This window comes from Leucopleurus acutus (genome assembly GCF_964270905.1).
Source record: "Leucopleurus acutus genome assembly, chromosome: 2".
Taxonomy (NCBI): Eukaryota; Metazoa; Chordata; class Mammalia; order Artiodactyla; family Delphinidae; genus Leucopleurus; species Leucopleurus acutus.
The window spans coordinates 73,348,333-73,371,592 of record NC_139143.1 but is presented as its reverse complement, the minus strand read 5'-3'; the positions used below and the strand labels follow the sequence as shown (position 1 = coordinate 73,371,592).

At 41.5% G+C, this 23,260-nt stretch overlaps 1 protein-coding gene across 3 annotated transcripts in view; it reads left to right on the top strand.

Annotated features, from left to right (window-relative positions):
- The first annotated feature begins 2,357 nt into the window (after positions 1-2,357).
- The window catches only part of PBX1 (PBX homeobox 1), a 316,019-nt gene continuing 295,116 nt past the window's right edge, over positions 2,358-23,260 (top strand). For all 3 annotated transcript variants that reach the window (XM_082833826.1, XM_082833827.1, XM_082833825.1), the window contains exons 1-2: positions 2,358-2,925; positions 6,175-6,248. In XM_082833826.1, the coding sequence (XP_082689952.1) occupies positions 2,735-2,925; positions 6,175-6,248 (265 nt within the window). In that variant the 5' untranslated portion in view covers positions 2,358-2,734. The remainder of the gene's footprint in view (positions 2,926-6,174; positions 6,249-23,260) is intronic.

The following is a 23,260-nucleotide window of genomic DNA, read 5'->3' as shown; positions in this document are numbered from 1 at the left end:
TGCGGATCAGGTACACTTATGCTTGGAGCAGTTCAATGCATTTCTTTTGGCTATACTGCCATCCAGGAAGAGGGCTATCTGCACAGTAGAATATTTTATATTCCGAAATACTGTTCCTGGCTTTTCCAAAATAATTCATCTGCTCTTTTATCTTGTGGCCACTGTGACTGTGTACCCAGTCAGAGTTCCTCTCTCATGTGCCTGATGGAAAGATGAGAGGTGAATTGATGGTCTACCTGGAGCGATAGTATTGAACTTCAGCTACGATTTTCTTATTAGGTTTCCCCCCCGATTTTATTTTTATTTATTTATTTATTTAATAAATTTTATAGATTTCTGTCTTTACATTTATTTATTTATTTTTGGCTGAGTTGGGTCTTCGTTTCTGTGCGAGCGTTTTTCTTTAGTTGTGGCAAGCAGGGGCCACTCTTTATCGCGGTGCGCGGGCCTCTCTTGTTGCGGAGCACAGGCTCCAAACGCGCAGGCTCAGTAGTTGTGACTCACGGGCCTAGCTGCTCCGCTGCATGTGGGATCCTCCCAGACCAGGGCACGAACCCATGTCCCCTGCATTAGCAGGCAGATTCTCAACCACTGCACCACCAGGGAAGCCCCCACTGCTTTTATTTTAATTAATTAATTTATTTTATAAATGTGGACCATTTTTAGAATCTTTATTGAATTTGTTACAATATTGCTTCTGTTTTATGTTTTGTTTTTTTTTGGCCGCAAGGCATGTGGGAGCTTAGCTCCCCCACCAGAGATTGAACCCGTGCCCCCTGCATTGGAAGGTGAAATCTTAACCTCTGGACCGCCAGGGAAGTCCCATCCCCTGATTTTATTTAATTTTTTTTTTTCATTCTTTCCTACTCATTTTCAATTTGAGTCAATTTGTTTGAATATGTATCATTTTAAGCATCTTGAGTCTCTTTTCAGACAAGATGGGCACATAACTAATTTTTACACTATTCACACATGGGACCTTGGACAAGTTACTTAACCTTTCGAAGTTACCTCTCTGTAAAATGGAACTAATAATCCATAACTCACACAGATGTCTTGGGGATTAAATAAAATAACTCATGTAAATTACTTGGTGCGTAGTAGGCATTCAATAGATGTCAGTTCGCTTCTTATCCCAGTTAATAATGCTTATTAGACTATATTAAAAACTAGAACCAGACTGTGATAATGTATTTCTTTATTAAGTACTTAAGCCAAATAACTAATTTCCCCCAGGGGGAAGACAGAGAGATGTTGAATTAGTTTCATTTGGTGAACTTATTTATTAATCCTTTTTTTCAGCATTATTTAGTTTCATAATCCATAATTTAGTTTCCATGCAACCAAAATGTCACAGTTCAGTATTACTTTTAGCTCTATTGTGATTGCTTTTTAAAATCTATTTTTTACATATGCCATTTATTAGAGATCATTATTAATTATATTAACAGCTCGATTGTTTCATAACAACTTCGTGCTGACAAACTTTCGCTCTCAACAGTTTCCCTGAGCTCTAACGATTTAAAAGGATCAAGTTTTAAACGGCAACGTTACAGCAGAAGAAAAACCCGAGTTGAGGGGGCGACCCACACCGTCCTTGTTCTTTCGTGTTAATTTTATACGTTTGCTTTTAAGTGGAGCCACATTTTTCTCAAGGACAGAACCCAAGTGAGGCAGGCAGGAAAAGTGGGAACTGACTAACCGAGCTGGCGCTTCGGTATCATTGCACCTTTAAGGACTGGAGACTTGGTAGCAGCTCGCCTTCCTTCCCGGCCCACCTCTGAACTCTGATTGACAGGGCGCCGGGCGAGGAGGAGCCGAAGGAGACCAAGGAGGAGGCGCAGGGAGGAAAGCAGGGGGAAGAGGGGGCCCGTCTTTTCTCCGATGGCCAATCAGGGAAGGGGGGCGGGGCTCCGGGTGCCCTCCTCCCTCCTTCCCTTCCCCGCCTCCCGGCTTCCCCGCCCCCTCCTCCCTTTCCTCTGCCCCCTCCCCTCTCCTCCTTCTCGTCCTCCTCCTCCTTCTCGTCCTCCTCCTCCTCTCAGGCTGTGGTTTTTCTGTGTATGTTTCTGGAGTCCTGAGCCTGAGCTAAACAAAAGCAGGAGGCTGACGGGGCTGCTGGAGTTTGCAGAGACACGGTGGAGGAGAGAGCCTGTGCTCTGCCTTGCCGCCGCGGCTGGGGGAGATCTGGCTTTTGCAACAGCCCACCCCCTTTGAGATCACTCTGGCCCGGAGTGGGGGTGGGGGGCAGCGGGGGGTGGGGGGGAAAGTTTGCATTGCAATCCCCCTGCCTTCCTCTCCTTTCTCCCGATCAATGCATATTTGCAAAAGGATTAAGCCACAGATATAAGCGCCGGGAGCCCATTTCTGCCTTGCAAAGGATACCGGACTGAAAAACCAAAAGCCAGCTCTGATTTCTTTTCGTCAAGTGGGAAGGTGGTTTATTTTTCTTGCTTTTTGGAGTCAACACCCTTCCCCACCAGCCCTTATCCCCACCCTCACCCCGCAACCCCTTCACGCCCCCCTCCCCCTCCCCACTCCCCATCCTCCCACCATCCTCTAAAGAGGCAAAGGGATTTTTTTTTTCTTTTTCTTTTGGTCTTCTTTTTCCCCCCCTTCCCTGTTTATCCTGAAAAGGATTTGAAGACAGCTTGAAGGATAAAAAGCCTTGGTGCTTCCCAGGAGCCGAGCCGAGGAGCAGAAGAGGAAGAGCCGGGGGCTGCCGTTGCCTTTGGAGATGGACGAGCAGCCCAGGCTGATGCATTCCCATGCTGGGGTCGGGATGGCCGGACACCCCGGCCTGTCCCAGCACTTGCAGGATGGGGCCGGAGGGACCGAGGGGGAGGGCGGGAGGAAGCAGGACATTGGAGACATTTTACAGCAAATTATGACCATCACAGACCAGAGTTTGGATGAGGCGCAGGCCAGGTGAGATGGAGGCTTTTCTTTTCCTTTCTTGGGGTTTTTTGTTTTTCTCCCTCTCGCTGGGGGAAACAATGGGAACCGAATCACCACAGCGCTTTCTTTTTAAATGTTATTTCTTTGCCCATTTTGACGAGCAACTATATGGCGGAGGAGTAAAATTTGAAGGAGCGTTGTTATCGAAAGTGTAATCTCCCATGCCGTGATATGGCTGTGTATATATATATTTTCATATATATATATATATATATAGTGTGTGTGTGTGTATGTGTGTGTGTGTGAATATAGAGGTCTTCATATATATCCAGACAAACACTCAGGCACGCCGAAAATATTGCCAACTGATCCAAAAGCGGCCCTCGGCACTTTTTACTGCTTTAAAAAAGTATCAGAGAGAGCAGAATCGTCAAGTTTTGAACAGCATTACATGACTTCTTGTTGAAGGACTCCGTAACATTACAAAATAAAATGTCCCATGAACACTTTATTTGCAAATTTAGTTGACCCCTTCCCTGAATTAGAGACTTTGGATTTTCTTGCTGGACTACTCCTCCAAAATTAATTTTTATCTTTTCCCCTTTATCTCCCGATTAAAAAAAAAAAGGCAAGGTAATTCTTTGTCAGTAGTTGTCAGCTATCCAGAAAATATTTTGCATTTATTTAATTCTGTTTCAAGAAAAGCTGATGTAAAGAAAGAAGAGATACTTTTGCTTTTAAACATATTTGGTAGGTTTAAGAGGCTCAGATATGTAGTGTAACTTTATTGTCTCTTATTTTGAGTGGGCTTACTAACCTTCCGTGGTACAGAATGTATGGTCCTTTAAAAAGGGGTGGGGGGGGAAATCAAGCATGCTCTTTTTCCCATGCTTCTTTCAGGACCACTTAGATGCTACTAAAATAGAAATGAAGGCAAGTGTGTATTTTATGTATTTCAATCCTATAGGATAGGAAGATCTTCATTAAGGAAGCATAATAAAGAAGCTGTGTAGCTTCTCAACTTAATCCACTACCAGGTATATAATTCTCCACTCTAGGATTTTACAGTAAATTCTCTTTTCAAAATAAAACACTAACTAAATAGCAGCCCACCAACTGCTTGCCCAAGGCCGATCTCGAAAGGAAGAATTTAAAAAATCTAATGACCACATATGTCTTTACAATTACCCAGCTTTGTTAAATCTCAGAAGCAGTTGGGCTTTTTAATCATATATACACAATTCCTGTACCTCACAAGACTTAGTTATATGGAGAAGACATCATTATATGTATTTTTGTCTAAGGGAGATAGGAATTTGAGTTTAGAAAATGAGGAGCAGTTAAAAACATGCATGTTGTGAATTACACTCTTATTTTAGCTGTAAGCGCATGCAACATGTAAACTCAACAGTCCTGAGGTTTATGGGTGCTTGAAAACTTGGGAAGTTTCAAAGACTGGAACTATGCTAAATTTTTTTTAAATAGGGGAAAGTTTTCAAAAATTAATTGGTGCCCTTTTTGAATTTTATTATCCAGAGAAAAGCTAATAGGTAGGGTAAGAGGAAGATTTCCCACTGGCAGTCTCTTTTGGAATTGGAACAGATTTCTCCATTACATTGTTCCAGGAAAATAAACTCAGACATACCAATAAACTGCTTTAATAACAAGTTTATGTAGCTGAAGGGGCCGGTAAGACTGGAAACTCACCACTTTTCTGATATTTAGTCCCACTCCTTTTTGTACAACTGAGGACAGCCGTGGCTTGGCGGGTTCCTCCTTTTAATGGCCTAGATGTTGAGAGATCAGACACAATTTTGGGATAGTGACATTTTCTGTTCTCTCTCTATAACCCCACTGATGTGCTGTGGCAATGCAATATTTCTGCAAAGCCGTGTGGAATTTTTTGTTGTTTGTTTTTGCATTTGGGCCTTTATATAAGAATCCAATTAATAAAAACTCTTTTAAAAGGCCCAGAAAGAAGTCTTTGATACATTGAAGTTTTTTTCACCTTTTTTGCACATCCCACAAGAGAACTAAATCGCCACTAAGCTTTTCTTCTTGGTTAAACAATGTAACTGAGCAAATATTTTAATCGGGTGTTTCCTTTCCCTAGTCAGATCTTCATCATGTACATTTATTATTTACATAGGGAACCATTCCTATTTTAGACACAATGTGTATGTTTATTTTGATACTTTTGAATTTTGAGTTTATGACTCCTCTGATGTACAGTATATAGAGCATGGTTCATGGTTTCCGTTCATGAGGATGTGTCTGTTTTTTAACTTTGAAAGGGATTTAAAAAGAACTGCATGTGTCTTGAGTGCCAGAGGTTCCCATTTATCTTTACACATTCATTTTAGTTAGTCAACAGAATTCCCTTAACTAATAGCTGATATGATCAGTATTTTGTTTCCAAAACAATATCCTTCTGCTAAGTGCTTCCAGAGTAAAATAAAGGGAAAGGTATTGTTTTGGTCTTCAAGTGCATTCTGAATACAAGCACACAGAAGAACCAGGTAAATCACTAATCTAAAAGGCAGAATTGTATTTATTTTTCCCCCAGTGGGTGCAAGGTCCTAATTGTAAATAATTGAATTTCAACACCTGCAAATAAGCAGTGTGTGCACAAGCGACATAATGTGAACACAGAGAAATGAATTTATTCCCCATATGGGTATGTTTGCCCCCTGGCAATGCATTTCCATACTCTTTAACTTGGGGACTGAAATTTTATAAATTGACAGTTCTACTCAGAAGACCTTTCAAGCATCTTGTGTTTATGAGAATACAGGGGCATCTGCGGAATGAATTCGAACACATGGGTGAATTAAATTTGAAAACACACACGGACCGAGAAGCAGACAGCTCCTAGGCTGTGGTGATTGCATAGATTATACAAAACTGTTAACCCATGCATTCGACTCTGCCGTGTATTCATTGCCCTGGATAGGATTATTGGTTTAAGACTTCCACTTGGATTAAACTACTTATTTAAAAAAAAAACAAACAAACAAGCCCAAAACTCTTCCTAAATGGGCGTAATTGAGATTAGTTCTGTTCTGTAGTTAAATCCCTACTCTCTCCCTGCTAATTAACATTAGTTCTTTTTCTATGGCGGGACTCTGTTTATTAAGTCATAAAGCAATTGAAGCATGCCACAGAGTTATGCTTGGTCTATAATTTTGGCTAAATGTTCACATTTTCTTCCCCCTGTGCATTAGGAGCAGCTTGATCTCTAGAGTCCACCTAAGCTATTCTGTTGTTTCTTTCTTGCAGAAAACATGCTTTAAACTGCCACAGAATGAAGCCTGCCTTGTTTAATGTGTTGTGTGAAATCAAAGAAAAAACAGGTAGGAATGAGATTCCAACATTTAAGCATTTTCTTTGGCCAATTGACCACTTAACCGGCAATCAGGAACCCATTATTTAAATATTAAAATTTCAGAATAGAAGTACTCTCAAGATTGATCGCATATTCCAGTAGGAAGTCCTAGTAGCCCTGCTTCCTGTAAAAGAAAGCACCAAGTTTCTTTGACAGTTATTACCAGGCATTACTGGTTTATTTGCCTTAACTCTCTTCCCGGCCTCCTTGAAATTGAGGCTGAAATAGAGGTTATGAAGGGAAATTTATGGAATGATGTGCCTTTGGGGGAAAAATATGAAAGTAAAAGTCCGTTTCCTGAAGAAATATATTTTGGTCCATCTTTAAAACACTTAATTTTTTTGGAGTTGGGCACCGGGATGTTTAAGTGTTTAAAGTTTCCTTTCCTTTTTTTCTTGTAATTACACGAAGCAGCAAACTAGAGATTCTCGACAGAGTGTTGTCAAATATCTTTGTGGAAAGCGTCACACAACATCAGGTTATCGGTATTTGAGTGCCCTGTGATTTTATAGCTGGGAGAATCACTGGGTTTAGGAGAATAGAATGCCACGAGCTCACTCATTCTGTTGTTTTTCTACTTTCTAGACCTCATATCATGGACTAACACACTTATAACACATCCCAGGAGGGCATTTAAAATTTAAAGCAACAATTAAAAAATAGCGGTCATCAATCAGAGGTGTTCTTAAACAACAGATGCTCTGGGAAGGACATTTAGCAACATCCTCTTGTTTGTTTATTTTAATCCTTAATTTTCCAAGGTGGGTGAGTCTCTCCCCTGTAAAAAGAAAGAGTTGAGAAGGCAATCTGAAACCAGGGCATAAAGATGAGGAACGAGGGGTGGTTATATAAAGCGGGAGCTTCTGCTGGCCCCTGACTTGCTTGCTCGCTGTAGAGCAGTGCAAAGTACCTGACATCCTATTTATTTATTTATTTATTTATTACAACAAGGAGTGTAACAGTCAATAATTCATATCTAAACCATATAAGCAAGGGCATGACATGAATGAAAGTGACAATAAATATGATTGCATGCCCGGCTGATATACATTGATAGTTACACATAAAAAAAGGAAGCGGGGGGAGTGAGGGCACACAGGGTGGCTTTCTTCTTGAGTCCTCTCTGTGTTTCTCTTTTAAAAAACAAATAGTTTCAAGATGTGACCATTGATCAAATATGTAATTACTCGGGTCTTGAAATGTATGGAAAATTAGTAAGCAGTTCCTTTGTTGAATGTTATTTGTGTCGTGCATGATATCCCAGACAAAGCACCTGAGCAGTGATGTTTAGATCTTTAAGTCTTCCGGGTTGCCTTGCCAAAGCCTAACCTTATTGCAAAGCTGTGAATTGCATTATTTTAGCTGTGAGACACCTTTTAAGAAATGTATGGATTGTGTATACAAATATCAAAAGGGCTTTTTCAGTTTGTCACACATTCTAGTTTTCTTTTTTTTTTTTCTATTAACCCGGAGCAGGAAACCTAAGTGTGTATATATTTCTTTCTCTTCTTTTTTTTTCCTTCCTTCTCATTTTCTTTTTTCTCTGTTGCTTATTTACTTGGAATATTTGGTCTGTTGAAATTTGTTGCTAATCAGGTATGCGTTCCTGCTAATCTTGCTTCATAAAATGTAGAACCAAGCTCTAAAGGCATATTTGATAATCCAGGCCAAAGAGACTCTATTTTAAAGACACTTTATCAGACTTTTATTGAAAGGAAGCCCATCAGGGCACTTAAATGTATATTGTGGCCAAAGTGTTTAATTCTAGTCTTCTAATTAAAACCTACTGAGGCAGTAGATCGAAGTGGGTGGGTGTGAATGGAGATCTGGTTCTGGTGTGGGTTCAAGAGTTTGCTCCTTACATTAATATTGCCTAAACTATGGTGATAGGAAGGTCAAAATAATACTCTAAAGGTATAATTGTTGGATTATATATTTTGTTTATAAGATTTTCTGGTATTGAATGACATTAACATTTGGAGATTTTTAAAAATCTAAATCACGGTTTTGTGTGTTGTCTCTCAAATAATATATTTAAAAAATAGTTCATTGAGTACTGTAAATTGAAAATGATAAGGATCATTGGCCCCGTGTTAAGAGGGAAATAAACACACACACACACACACACACACACACACACACACACACAGAGTTTTGGATTGAGAGAGCACCCATGGGTGAAAGTAAAAAAAATAAAAGAAAAAGAGAAAAAAGAGAAAGAAAAAAAGTCCTTTCTCCTTATTCCTCAACTTGTGTATTGGAAGGATTAAGGGGAAGGAAGAAACCTCTCCTGGAATGTTGAGTGTTCGGTGTTATAGGTAGGAGACAACTGCGGTGTGTTGAAAAGGACTCTGATTCTAAAGCACGATTACTTACTCAGGATCGGCCTCACCCTCTTTCTACAAGCCCACAAATCTTACATACGGTTGACGTGTCTGAGACACATAGTGTCTGTAAAGTTGTAGGAGCTCTTTTTTTTTCCCCCCTCTTGATACAGAGCTAGTGAAAAGATCACTTGGATGATCAGTTCACATACATTTCTTCATTGTTTTGGGACTTTTCCTATTGTTACTTTCAAGCCCCTCACATTGAATGAGTATTTTTGAGCTTCCGTCTCAAGCATTGTGGAGGTTACTTGATTTAGGGTGGGCTCTGTTTGTTTGTTTGTATTCTCACACGGAGCTCGCTTAGTGGGCTTACCTAGGTCTTTACAAGGAAGGCTGGACCCTGAAAGGAAGCGTGGTGATTGCATTCCTTGGCTGCTTTTGCTTTTTTGATTTTGTGAAGGACTTTTATTGGAAAACTCAGAAATTAGTAGGGAAACTAGCTGAGATTGTCTTACCAACCTTTTGGAACTTTAAAGAAACACACACGCATAACACCCAAAGTAGGCAGCACCGTCTAGATTACAGTTGATTGATAGGTATTTAGTCAAAAATTACTGTGGGGATATTCAGAAAAAAAAAAAAAAAAAAGAGAGAACCCTAGTGTTTTCTTGTTGAGAATGTAGGTAAGTTTTTATTTTGGTAACTTTTTGCTTTTTTTAATAAATGTTAAGAACAAGGAATGCCTGCAAAATTCTCAGGCAGTAGATCTCAACAGCAAGAAAGCCCTGTCAAGACCTCCAGCAAGTGTATTTCAGAAGTGGCTTTTATCTGCTTGTTCCTTCTGGGAACATAGAGATTTCATAGAGAGTTTTGGACCATTTAATATCTCATTTTCTTTTGTTTCTTAAGAACCTTCCTTGTCTTCTGACATATTAGCAATAGGCTGGGTTTTGCATATGTGTAGAGGTAGTGGTAGTGGGGTTGATAGGATGGAAGAGAAGGAGAAGAAAAATTCAAACATACTGCATTTCTTAAAAAGACCTTAACTATATATATATATTTTTTTTTTTTTTTGCGGTACGCGGGCCTCTCACTGTTGCGGTCTCTCCCATTGCGGAGCACAGGCTCCGGACGCGCAGGCTCAGCGGCCATGGCTCACGGGCCCAGCCGCTCCGCGGCATGTGGGATCTTCCCAGGCTGGGGCACGAACCCGTGTCCCCTGCATCAGCAGGCGGACTCTCAACCACTGCACCACCAGGGAAGCCCCTTTAACTATATTTTTAAATGTTTCTTGATTTTTAAAAATTTCTGTGTCAAAAATCATGCAGGTTTAAAAATGAGGAAAACACAAAAAATTTTGGGTGCCGTTTACTAAGAAGACTATTTATAGATAGTAACGAATAGCTGTAATTGTTGTGAATAGTTTTTACTTTTAGAACATAATAACTATATATGGCACTTTTCAGCCAATTTTCCTCTGCATATTATCTACAGTGAAGTTATCAAATCACTGAAGGAGGTTAAAAAAATTATTTTTTGCTTTCTTAACATGCCTTTGTTCTCTCTCTTTTCTTTTTTCTCTGGGTTCAATTAACACCCCCATCACAGACTGTAGTTTTTTTTTCCTGAAGTCTACTGCTATATTTCACCTTTTTTCACCCTTCCTTATTAGTTTCGCCTGCTACTTCTTTTTAGTATAGCAATTACATTATGGGATTCCTAATCGTCGTCTTTTTATAGCATTAGAGAATAATTTGTGTGTGTGCACACACGTGTGTACATGTGTATGTGTGTGTGTGTATGTAGGTGGAGGGGACACCGTGGAAGGAAGCTATATATTTCAGGGAAATAATTCTGATGGGATTAGGCCTTGAACAGAGAACAGGAGTGTGGAGTGAAATAACTTCAGACAATTTAGAGCTGCCTCTGATCAGATTCCTTTTAGGGTTGACGTGGCAGGAGTGACTTTTCATAGAAGTTCATCTCTAGCAGGCAAATGCAAAAACTTTTTCTTGCTGATGAGAGAATTCAAGTATTTGTTTTTTTTGTTTGTTTTTTTTTTTTTTGTGGAAGGGACAGAGAGAGAGAAGGGGAGCAAATGAAGGGGAGTTACTTGATCAGTTTTACTTGGACCTCTGTTTCAGGTACAGCGATGTGCTAGGCAGAAGTCAGGTGATTAGACCCCGTACTATTTATTATAATCTGGTTAGAAGCGATAGACCTACAATAATACGGCTCCGTGGCAGACACAATGTGAGCTTATGATGAGAAGAGTCCCTCTCTTCAGTCGATTTTGTGTCATCCACTTTTAGAAGTGGATTTGGACCAATTCTGGCACCTGAGAGGTAGAGAGGAGGATGCAAAGAACAGCTTGGTCAGACCTACCAGAGTGAGATCTTTGGAAATTTGGTGTCATTTCTTCTAACAATAGGATGTCTGTGAGGATTGGGAATGAAAAAGATTTAAGTGAAACCGAGGAAGCTGGAAGAGGATTTATGAGTGGGGAAACGCAGGGGAAACTTGTGACTTAGGCCCTGTGGGGTGTTGCGGGCTGGAAGGAGCGAGGGTGTGGGTCCCCAGGTGGGTGGCAGGCTGCAGTCTGGGTGGAGGCGGGCATTGCCTGCTGGCGCATCTAGCTCACTGCTGGTGCCAGGCCTCTCTCACATGCCTCTCTTCACGTGCTTCTCCGTTCTGCTGACATCCATAAACTTTTGCTTGTTGTTGGCAAAATTACAAAATTTACCCCCAAGCAAGCAACCAATCCCAAACCCAGATATCGAACATATTTAAATAAGAAAGCATTTTAATTTTAATTTAAAGCATAACCCTGGCTTCTCTTGAGGCGTAGTTTACAGGCATGCCTTAGGAAAACTTAGCATTGGTTAACTTAACTTTGGTTTCAAACCTTTGTGAGATGGATGCTGTAATGGTTGGAACTTGTTGTAGTGATTCTAAGCATACTTTTTACCTTTTCTTTTCATTAAAAAATTTGCCCGAAATGTCACATGATTGAGGCAGTGTCCTAGGTGCAGCTCCCAAAGACAGCTCTTACTCATTTTCGTATGCCCCTGGCAGCACCCTGTCCATTTGCATGGCCGTTTTAGCCTGGGTTAGAGGAATATAATAGTTCTGGCTCTACTCCTGCCCCTTACCTGTGATGGTGTGGTGAGGGTTAAGGAATGTAGTAACTGATAAATAAAATCAGCAGAGAATTAATGAGTTGTTTGCTAAGTGCTCTGAGCTCCCTGAGTGATATAGATAAGAGATGCTGTATTTTCTACAGTAAATTATCTCAAGACTCCTATTCTATTCCATTTCATAGTTTGTCATTGTGTTAACTTTTTCTACGAATATATAATTAAGTAGTGAGGTAGTCAGTATGTCTCATCAGGAGAGTCCTCTGGTTGAATCTTTTGCCTCATCTACATCTTAGTGATATCACTTCTCAGAACTTGGCAGAGTGATTTCCAGAATTAAAAAAAAAAAAAAAAGTGTGGGTATAGACTGTCATAGGATTATAAAACCTATCTCCCTTCATGGCAGAGTAAAGTCAGTAGTGACTTCCCGGAAGGTCTTCTTACCTCTGACGGCTCTGTTTCAATGTCTCAATTATTGGTGGAAATCAAGATTGCAGTGGGTGGAAAAATTCATCCTTTTTGGTTTAGGTCCTGGTTTCAACTATATCTCCCATTGTCATTCTGTCAGTAAGTGGAAACTGGGGTGGGTCCCTCATACCTGTACTAGTTCTGGACCTACCACTAAGTAGTTATAAGATGACAGGCAGATAGCTTAAGTACTTTTAGGAGAAACTATAACAGTAGTGGTTAAAGGTTTGGTGTCTGAAGCTGGACCACCTGGGTTTGTATCCCGATCTCCTATCTTTCAGCTGTGTGACCTAATTAAATTTACTAAACTTCTCTGTGCCTCATTTTTTCACCTGTAAAATAAAGGTAATAATGGTACATATTTTAGAGGGTTGTTGTGAGGATTAAATGAGGTAATACATGTAAATTACAGTGCCTGGCATAGAGTAAACAGTCCATAACTGTTAGCTTTTATTATTTCTGGCCCTGTTTTCTTATATGAAAAAGAGAGGCTTGCACCAGATGGTCCCAAAAGACCAAGCCAATTCCAAGACTCTGTGATTCTATGCTGAAAAAGGAAAAATAGTGCTGAATTTAAGATTTGTTTTCTTATGTTTCTCTTGCCATTCTCTTAAAGTGAGAATGAGTTATATCTGGCCAAAAGGCTGGTCGAGGTTGGAAGAAGAGGGGAAAAAAAGAATGGATAAGAGCAAAGACAGAGGGTTTTAATTATCTACACACTGGACAACAACCTCCTGAAAAGCTAGAATGGCATTTTTAGTGATGGTGTTTTCTTAGCATCAGCAACTGGAGATATTATGTAATCATAGTTAAAAATATTTTCCCTTTGAAAACACATAGGCCCATCCATTCAACTCAAAGTTTCAAAGCAGGAAGAGTAACATAAAGTGAGTTTAGGGCAACCTGATCTCTTCCTGTCTTCTTCATGTGTTCTTCCTTTAGGGAAAATGTTATATCAGTCATAATAACAACCTTGATACTAGTAGTTTTTTCTTTCTTTTTTTTAACAGCTTTCTTGAGATATATTTGATATACCATGAAACTCACCCATTTAAAGTATACAGTTCAGTGGTTTTAGTGTATTCACAAAACTGTGCAACCATCCCCACAACCTGAATTTAGAATATTTTTATCACCTCCCACAAACAACCCTGTACTCATTGCTGGTCAGTTTGTATTTCTCCTTTTGCATAGCCCCTACTAATCACTGATCTCTGTCTGTATGAATTTACCTATTCTGGACATTTCACATAAATGGAATCATATAATATCTGGTTTATTACCAGCTTCTTTCACTTAGCATAATGTGTTTAAGTTTCACTGTGCTGTAGCGTCTACTGATACTTCATTCCTTTTTATAGCCAAATAATATTCTATTGTATGGATATACCACATTTTGTTTATCCGTTAATCAGTTGATGGACATTTAGGTTGTTTTCATATGTTGTTGCTGCTCTGAACATTTGCATAACAGCTTTATGTGGACATGTTTTTATTTCTCTGGATATATATATACCTAGGAGTGGAATGTTAGATCATATGGTAACTCTATGCTTAGCATTTTGAGGAACTGCCAAACCGTTTTCCAGAGTAGCTGTAGTAGGTGTATTCTTAAGTTTTATTGTAAATAACACTAAATTTGGTCTTCGTCGCTCTCAGCATTATTTTTCAGCCTTTTTCTTCAATCACTGATCTTTCTTCCCCTCCATGTGTAAGGGTGTACTGTATTATTTTTCTTCTTTGATTAAGAAGAAAAGTATTTTTCTTCTTTTGATTAAGAAGAAAAATATTTTTTCTAAGAAAAAATATTTTGATACATTTATTTGACTTGAAGTGTGCATGATCAGGATTTATGTGAAACCTCTCTCAGAGCTATCTGCATTTTAGAGAAGAAAAAAAAGTAAGTCAAAGGAATGAATCTCTACTGCTAGAATTTCGGGTGTCAGGTTCCCAGAGAAGAAGACCTTTGCCAAAAAGATCAGACAATTTTTTTGAGTAGCAATCTAGTATGCTAGAAAGAGCATGGTCTCTGAGTCAAACCAATCTGGATTCAAATCCTCACTTGTTGTGTAACGTAAGTTGATTTAACAGAGGTTCAATTTCCTCATTTGTACAGTAAAGATAATACAATGTAGGCTTGTTGAAGGACTAGCCAATATAAAGCACATAGTTCCATGAGTATGCTCAATACATGGCAACTACTGTTATTGTTCTGAAACCGCGTGGCTGTCTACCACTGGTCTCATTAGTTTGACCCCGTCTATTCAGGTTCGGTTTTCTACCAGCTCTGGCCAGGAGTTTTAGGGCCTCAGTGAGATGCTTCCTGACCCTGCTTTTAAATGCTTTAAATGGTTTTCAACATGAGAGGGGAAAAAAGTCAGGGGCAAAGCTCAGCAGAAGTTACCCCAACATTCCTGCGCCTCCTTCCTTCAATCCTAGAGTTCTAGGGAGAGAATCCCATAGAACAGTGCTGTGCAGTGAACACATGTCATTCTAAATTTAACGTTTTAAATTTTCTAGTAGCCCATCGGGGGGAAAAAAAGTAAAAAGAAACAGGTGAAATGAATTTTAATAACACATTTTATTTAAATCCAAATATATCTAAAATATTTCAACATATGGTCAACATAAAAATTATTAATAAGATATTTTACATTTTTTTTTGTACTAAGGCTTTGAAATCAGTTGTGTATTTTACATTTACAGCACGTCTTCCATTTGGACTAGCCATACTTCAAGTGCCCGATAGCCACATGGGGCTACTGTTCTCCATATTGAAGAGCATAGCCGTAGAATGGTTGTCCTGGCATAAATCTTTGTTTTGTTCTTTTATTGGCATAATTTTCACACTCTAAGGAAGAGTGTGAAACTTGATTGTTCCCTACTCAGACTTGATCTGGTAGTTCTGCAACAATTGAAATTGGTTCCTGATGGATATCCATGTTCCAGAATAAAGCTTATCTAAGGCATTGCTTTCTGGCAGGGAAGATCCCACTACTGGGAGCCAGGATGAGGTGTTTCCCCTTTACCTTTTTCTGTGTTTTTACTTTTTTTCTTTCCTTAACTCCTCATTTTATGGTTTGATACCTTATCCCTAACAAAATCTGAACTGTTCCCTAAAATAGAATGGGTGGTGGAAGCAGCCACCTTGTTTTTGTACGGCTAGGATACAATGGAAAAAGAACAGAGAATTCTGTGTTTGCTGGACCCCAAATCAAGAGTTCTAAAGCCTAACACTGCCTGCCTCCAAGTTACTGTGTTATTTTGAGAATGCCGTTTAACCTCTTGGTCTCAGGTTTCTACATCCATGGAATGGGCCACTCTAAAGAGCCACTAATCTGACCCCACGTTTCATGGATCATGAACCCCAACATAGTCTCCTCCAAGGCCTGGATACATAGCACTGAAAGCAGGTGAAGCATTTATGAAACACGATTCTTTTTTCATTGTCATGGCACTCCTGATTTATCCTCTGACTCCTTTTATCTTTTCTAGACAGTCATGTAAAACTGGTTATGGTGGTGTTAAAGCTGCCTCCATCATTCAAGTTGAGCTGGAGAAGGCAAACCAGGAGGAAAAAAAAATAGTGTTTTTTTTTTTTTTAATTGAAGCATTCAGTATCACATTTACAAGGCCAGCTGGAGGCCAGTCCCAGTTTAATCCACCTTGTTGACTCCATGACTGAATGCAAATTATGTTTCTTTTGTGTCCTATCTATTTGTAGCTATTGGATTCTAGACTGAAAATTGCTTTTGGAAAATACAGAGATATATGGTTGCAGGCTTGGAAGTGCAGGATACGTTTGCCAAGTTCATATGGTGCAGCGCAGGAAGTCAGGAAACTTGGGTTTGATTTTCACCATAGAATTGTGGACAGTTGCTTGTACAGTGTGCCTCAGCTGAAATACTAAAATAATGTCTGTTTCCCACCTACCTGTCAGTGGGGCTTCTGGAAACAAAGTGAGGATATCTAGAAAGATGTTTGACTTTCCTTAAGAAAGTGTGGTTCAGTAGGTGTGAGAAGAAAGTTCCATCTATTTGTCCTGCTTTGAGACAGGGTTGAATCTGCTAGTAGGTCAAAGGAATACATTTACCTAGTGGCCTGTGCTGGTAGGGCTGAGAGATAGCTGTCAGTCAGTCATTTTTCTGAGGGCTTTAGGTGATTTGAGCCCAAGTCTTGTCACTGTAAGAGAATCCTCCTTATAATTACCATTGTTAATAGAATTGAAAGTTTGCATTTATATTTTGTCCCTAACAAAGAGAGCCTCTCAGAGACCCTGATGACGAGCCCAGCCTACATCTATTCTGAAAGGCTCTCTGTGGATACGAGTGTGTAGACGTTAATTCCTCTCTACAGAATTTGCGTGCAGAGGCTCTAGGGCCGTGCACCCTGCTTACATTAATAAACGTTTAAAAACAAAGCGCGGGCAACACATGCACCGCTTTCCTTTGTGTGGCCTCCTTACTAGGGTGCTTGTAATCCCTAACCCCTTGCGTGGGAAATGCGTGGGTGGGTGGTGATGCTGCGCGCAGCACGGAGTCTGAAGGCCGGAGAAGTAACTAGATCGTGTGAGGAATAAATTAAAGCAGCTTCGTCCTGAGGCTAATCACAGGGGAAAGGAGAAAACAACCAGAAAACGCCTGAGATGAGAGAGCCTGTTTGCTTAGATCAGGTGGGAAGGAGAAATCGGAGTCGTCGGGAAGGAGTTTAAGGGGATGCATTACGAAATAAAACTTTGGGAACTTGAGAAAATGCTAAGAAACCTTGGAGGAGCGGGGTGGCCGGCCACATGGCCTTGTGCTAAGCAGAGGCCCCTTTCAGACAGGATCGTAATGCTCTGAGCTGGGCCTGGGTAGACGGGCGCCTGGGTCTTGCTGCAGCAGCGCGCACAATTAGCCTTTCAGAGGAGTGGGCTCTGGGGGAGCTGCGAAGCCTCCTTGAAAGCTGGTGACCTCACCACGGGGCTGATGCTGATGCAGGGGTATCAGCGCCCGCCGCCTTCGCGTTCCCGGCCGGGCCCGGGGGCCTCCTCTGCGCCCCGCGGGGCTGCGCGCACTGGCAGGGAGCCGCCGCCCAGCGCAGAGCCGGCCTCGAGCCCCCGAACCCCTGGCGCGGGCCGCCCGGGCGCGGCCCGGGAAGCCGAGAGTCCCCGGAGAAGGGCTTGGTTGTGTTTTCACCGATTCCTTCCTTTTGGGCGCCCCAGGATGCCTTCCTCCCCTCGCCACCTCCTCTCCTTAGCTGCCCTCACTCTCCAATTCCCGAGAGGGAGATAGGAGAGGACCCCCCACCCGCCAGGGGGAAAGTCTCGCGGGAGTCATCCTTCCTTTATTAAACACCTCTCAGTCTGGGCTTGGACCCTCGCAGCCACAGCAATCGGAGCCTCCAGCGAGCAGCGAGGGTTGCGGGGGTCTGTCCCCAGGGAGCCAGGCGCGGGGTCTGTGCCGCATTTTCGGTATGCAAAGTGGCCGTGCAGTGCAGACGCTGGCGGTGGTGGTCTTGCATACAGAAGTGAAATTCAGAAGGCAGCGTGTAAGCACGTGGGTGAGCGTGTGCGGGTACCCGCGCTCACAGGCACACATCTTAATTTGCAGCTCCTTGCTTAGTTGCCTCTGTGTTGTTTCCTTTCTGTTCAATAAATAGTCCGGTTGATGCTTCATGGTATTGAAATGAGTCGAATAACATAATCTGAAGTTACTGCAGAAACCCTCTCCCATCTTCTCTCTCTCAGCTCTTACAGGGAGCACATCATCTTCCCCTGGGGAGATTTTTAACCCAAAGAACCTTGATGTACTTTAAACAGCGCTGACATTTGTTTTCCTTAAGCTTGGTCTGATTTCTTTAACACTTGAAGAAGGTTGGGTGCCTTCCCACGGACCTAGTTTCTTATGTGCTGGCTTGTCTTATCTCAGAGGAAGGCTTCAAGGGGCCTCACGCTGCCTTCTTTTTGCGAGAGTCTTCTGAAAGTAAAGAATCGATTTTGGTAGTTTGCCCCCCTCCAACCCATACACACATAGTTGCCTCCCCTCCCCCACCTAGCCTGCTGGAGCCAAGGCAGGAAGGGGCTGTCATCGTACTCAGGCCTAAGCCATATTACTTTATTTTTCTTCTTCGAAAGTTACACCAGGAAAGATGTTCTTGATGTGTGATTATTATTCTTAAATGGATTCTTGTGCTTTCTTATCATTGCTCTGTTGCAGCCTCCTTGGGCACCCACCAGGTCCTCTCATAGACCCTCCAGAAACTTTCTACTGAATGAATGTTGGAGAGCAAGAAGGTTGAATTCCCTCATTACTTCGAAAATCTATGAATTCATTCTCTCTATAAATTTCCACCAGCCTAGTCTCTGATCCACCAGCTGAAGAATGAGGCCCGTTATTAATTTCACAGGATGAGTTTCTCATCCCAGTAACTCTGGGGGAGAGGATGGAAGGGTTATTATATAGGTTGAGAGTTCACATGTTCCTTCTGTTACAGATGTTACAGCTAAAATATAAGAGTAGCAATACTAATACCAGCAATGGGGATAATAAAGAATGAAAATAATTGCTTCCCTCTGTTCCTGATCTGGACACTGCCACCTTCTATTCATTTCCCTACGCATTTCCTCTTCCCTTTTTAGGTGTTTCAGGCTGTGATATCTTGGTAACTACAGCTGCAGATTAACTTCCTAGAGGCTTATACGAAGGAGAGAATCTCCCTAGTGGCTTCCATTTGGTCTTAAGTATGCAAAGATTGGTTGTCTTTTCAAGATCCCACTAGAATATGTCTTCTCCTCACTTATGTTGACTTACGTCACCTCTTGAATGTTGACTTTCATAAGTGAGGGTCATGGAAGCTTGACTGTTTTTTAAGTAAGTTTGACCAGATATTTTTGAGTGCCATCATTTCTGGAGATGTTGGGCAAAACTCTTATGTCCCACAGGTTGAAAAGTGAAAAAGTTAAAAATGAATTCCTGTACTGGTTGGGTTTAATTTTTCAACACCAGTTAGACATTTCATTTTAGACCTTCTGGAGGGCATGATGAAATTGCAGAGTTGTATACTATTTTAGCCCATTCATTACTGTAGCATATATTTATGAAACTTCTCTGTATAAGGCATGAAAGACACCGAGGAACACAAATGTGCCAGCGGTGGGCCTTAACCTCAAGGAACCTACAGCCCAGTAAGATCATGGTCATGATCTTTGTAACATGGGCAGCTGACTTGCTTCCAAAGCCCTCTGCCCAAGACAGGACTCTGTTCCTTACGGCCAGGAGTGTATCTGAGAATGTCATTCCGACCCAAAGTTCTTGAACATGCAGGGTGATACACGTGGCAGAACGCTTTCTTTCTTTCAAAGGGTGCTGATTTTTACTTAGGCAACCTGAGAAATGTTCTGTGTTTGAGTCCTCACATAGCTGGCCTTCTTGCTTTTCGCTAAACCCTGCCTCTGCTTTCCTTTCCTTTCTGCTTCCCCTTTCACTCTCTTTTGTTCCCTTCCTCCCCTTCAATGGGGCATCCCCCAGACCCTCAAATCACTATTTGCCCAACCTGTGACCTGAGACCACTTGGCATTTCCCTGGGATGGCTGGAATTTACCGCCCGCCGAAGAGGCATCTGTGACATTTGCTCACCTGGGCGGCTTAAGCTACAGGGTCCGCGTGGAGGGACTGCTGAGAGGAAGTGTGAAATTTACCTCTGTGCGCCAGGGTTCTCGCCAGCAGGGAGACAAACAAGGATGCTTTTGAGAAGCTGGAATTAATTTTTATCAGGGTATGCATATATAGTTCTGTATATTCACACACACATTTATTATGTATTCAGTAAATGCATGTAGACAATTTGTGCATTATCTGTCATTTTCTAGTCATTATTTTAACAAATTAAATTTTCATGGTTAGCTTCATCTTTCACATTCATACCCTCCCCTTGCACAGCTCCCTTCTTTCCCCCCCTGCTGGTAGAAGACACTGGGTTAACTTGACGCTCTTTGAGGCCTTGTGCCATTAGACCTACTGTCTCCTTAAGGTTTATGGGACTCAGGTGATGGCTTTCTCGCTGTGGCTGGCTCAGCCAGGCCCAGCTGTTCTGCTGGTGAGGAAATAGCTGCTTGTCTCTGGATCAAACTGGTCTAGGAGCTTGTTCAATCCAGTTACTGGGACAGGCCAGCCCTGGAGGCTTCTCCTACTCTTGGAACACACAGACGCACAGTCTGTCTGTCCTGGCTGTCAGCCGAGGAAGGGAGGCAGGCAGTGTAGATGGTTAAGCTGTTACTTTATACTCATGTTTACCCTATCCAAGTGATTTGAAGGGAAGACTGCCGTGGGCCCCAGGCTGGGAGAAGAGTGGTGGTGGGTCATCTTAGCCTGAAGCTGAACGGAAAACGTCAGCGGAAGTGATGCCCCTTTTCCCCTTTGGAGCAGGAAATTCTTCTGTGCGCAGGTAATAATAGTTAATGCATAGAGCACATGTGGGGCTACTATCGTTGCCTCAGTTTTTAAGATGAGGAAACTGAAAGAGAGTTTCATGAACTTCCCGAAAATTGCACAGCTTATGAGAGGATCTGTTGGGACAGGTTTGACTCAGGAAGTTTTACTAAACGTAGATTTTTCTACCAAAATCTTCATTCCCATTGAGTGACAGCCCTTCAGCTTGTGATTCTTCCCAGAAAATCCCGTGGAATCCTACTCAGGTGTCCAAATAACAAATCATTTGGCTTGCCCACTTCTGGTCCTGTTTCTCAGGTACATGAACTTCATTATCTCTTGGCTGTGGTTGGCTGTAAGACATAAATAAAAGGAGATAAGTCCAAAATTCTCCCTGGGCCTGTTTCCTGGTTCTTGTTAGGCCCCTGCCTATTTGCTTTTTTAGAATCTACCTGATTTCTTTCAGGCAGTGTGCATGACTTACTTTCATAGGTGGGCTAAAGCTTGACTGCCCGTCTGTTTTATATATATTTTATATCTATGTCATCTTTTCTAGTTCCTTCTCAGAAGCCTAGGACTCGGGAACTTAAAGCCGGGCACAGTGTCTTGTTCTTGCATGCCTTTCCTGGTCCTCCTGTCCTTCTGTCACACCTGCGTGTGCGACTGAATGGAAGCTTCCTTGGTGAAACCAGAAAGTCTCACCTGCCCAGTTGCAGAGCCAGTCTTTTCAGAATGGCACATTGAGCAGCTCCTGTTTTTGATGAGTGGGTGTTCTCAGCTTAGAGGAGGGGACAGCTGCCTCCCAAGGACCTGGGTGGAGATGAAGTCCCCGGGATGGGCCTGGATGGTGATGGTACAGGGCTTGTTATCTTCACATCACCCCAGGGGCTAGAAGGAAAAAAAAAGAATTCAAGGTATCTTATGTTTAAATGTATTGTTTAGAAAACAGTGTAATCCCAGGAAGACCTTAATAAAGAAAATACATTATAAAAGAAAATAAATTCACCTTTAATTGTACTGCCCTAGCTCAATCTCTATTATAAGCCCCTCCCCCACGTTTATATTTTCTTCCTGTCATTTTCCTTATGGCCATATGAATGTTCTGTTTCTTGGAGATGATTATATACTCAGGAATGAAATTCTCTTCTATTTATGAATAGAATCTGTTATGTATCTTATTTATTTATTTGTTTATTGCTCATCTCATTTCAAAGAGGAATTCAAGCAGCTTACCAGAAGGTACAAGCAAAACGAAGAGATTTACTAAAGAAATGAGGACATTAGAAGAGAAAATTAAGGTATAAAAATAATGCAAGGGAGCATTAGTATGTAAAATTGCACGCACAAGATCCTTTCTCATTGTGGCCTTCCCAAGCCTTTTTTGCTGGTAAGGAAATAGCTTCTTGACACTTTGGATCAAACTAGTCTTAGGACCTTGTTCAGTCTAGATCCTGTAGAGGCCGGCTATAGATTTGACTGTTTGCTTCCTGGTAGCAAAAGCAAAAAGGGAAACAGGCTCGATTTCAAATTTCAAAGCATTTAGAATTGAAAGTGAATCAGTTGTTGGCTGCATGCAGAATTTCTCCTGTGGTTCCTAATAAGATGCTAAATGATATGATAGATGTTGCCCTCAACATATAAACAAGATATTATATTTCATATTTTACTGTAGCCCTTTATGGATAACGTCCCCACCACACTTGCCAGATCTTATTATAATTATTGGTTGACAAACTGACTCCCTCATTAGGCTAATGAATTCCTGTAAAACAGTGATTAGAACTTATATGCCCAGCATATGTGTAGTAAATACTCAGTTAATAGTTTTTGAATTGAAACACTCTTTCATCTTCTTATCCAAAAAGGGGGAAAATCCATTCATTAACATTTACTGAGAATTGCCATCAAAAAGAGGGATCAAAAGTTCCTGCCCTTGAGGAGTTTATGGTCTACTGGCGTAGGTACATCTTAATAGATACATTGTACTCTAGCTAGATAAGTATAATAGAGGCATGAACGTTTTTTGTGTGTGAAATGACGTATAAGATTGCTTAAAATACACTCTCAATACAGCTAGCTTCTCCTTTTGGAGTTTGGGGTTTGGATCCTTAAGCCCGGAGAGGGGAGGGTAAAAACAGGAATGATGAGGGCATCTGAGTGAGGAGTGAGGCCACTGTCTTGCAGATTAGCATTTTCATTTCCTTTCTCTTTTAGGGGGGAGGTCCTTGGTTAACTACCCCAGCCTCCCCAACCCCCAGCTCTCTGGGATGAGAGTGTGATGGGGCCTCAGGGAGGTAGGGAGTGGGACCCCTCTTTTGGCCTCTTCCTGACTTGACCTGGCAGCCTCAGAGGGAAGACTGTTCGTTTTCCCGCTGCCCGTCAGAGAGATGGCCACCACTACCATTCCTGTAATGACTTATAGAGAACACTGGATCCTAAGACCAGGAAGAACGAATGATCCCTGGGACATACTTGTAAAATAAAGAGTGAAAAGAACAGATAACTGCCACATCTGGCTTTTACCCAGTTTTGTTAATGTTTTAGTTATTCATTGTTATATTAATCAGAGTTTTTACGTTCATATTTCCCTTTCTCCCTCTTTTCCTTTCTTTTTAAAAACCTTTACCTGGTGCTGACTTC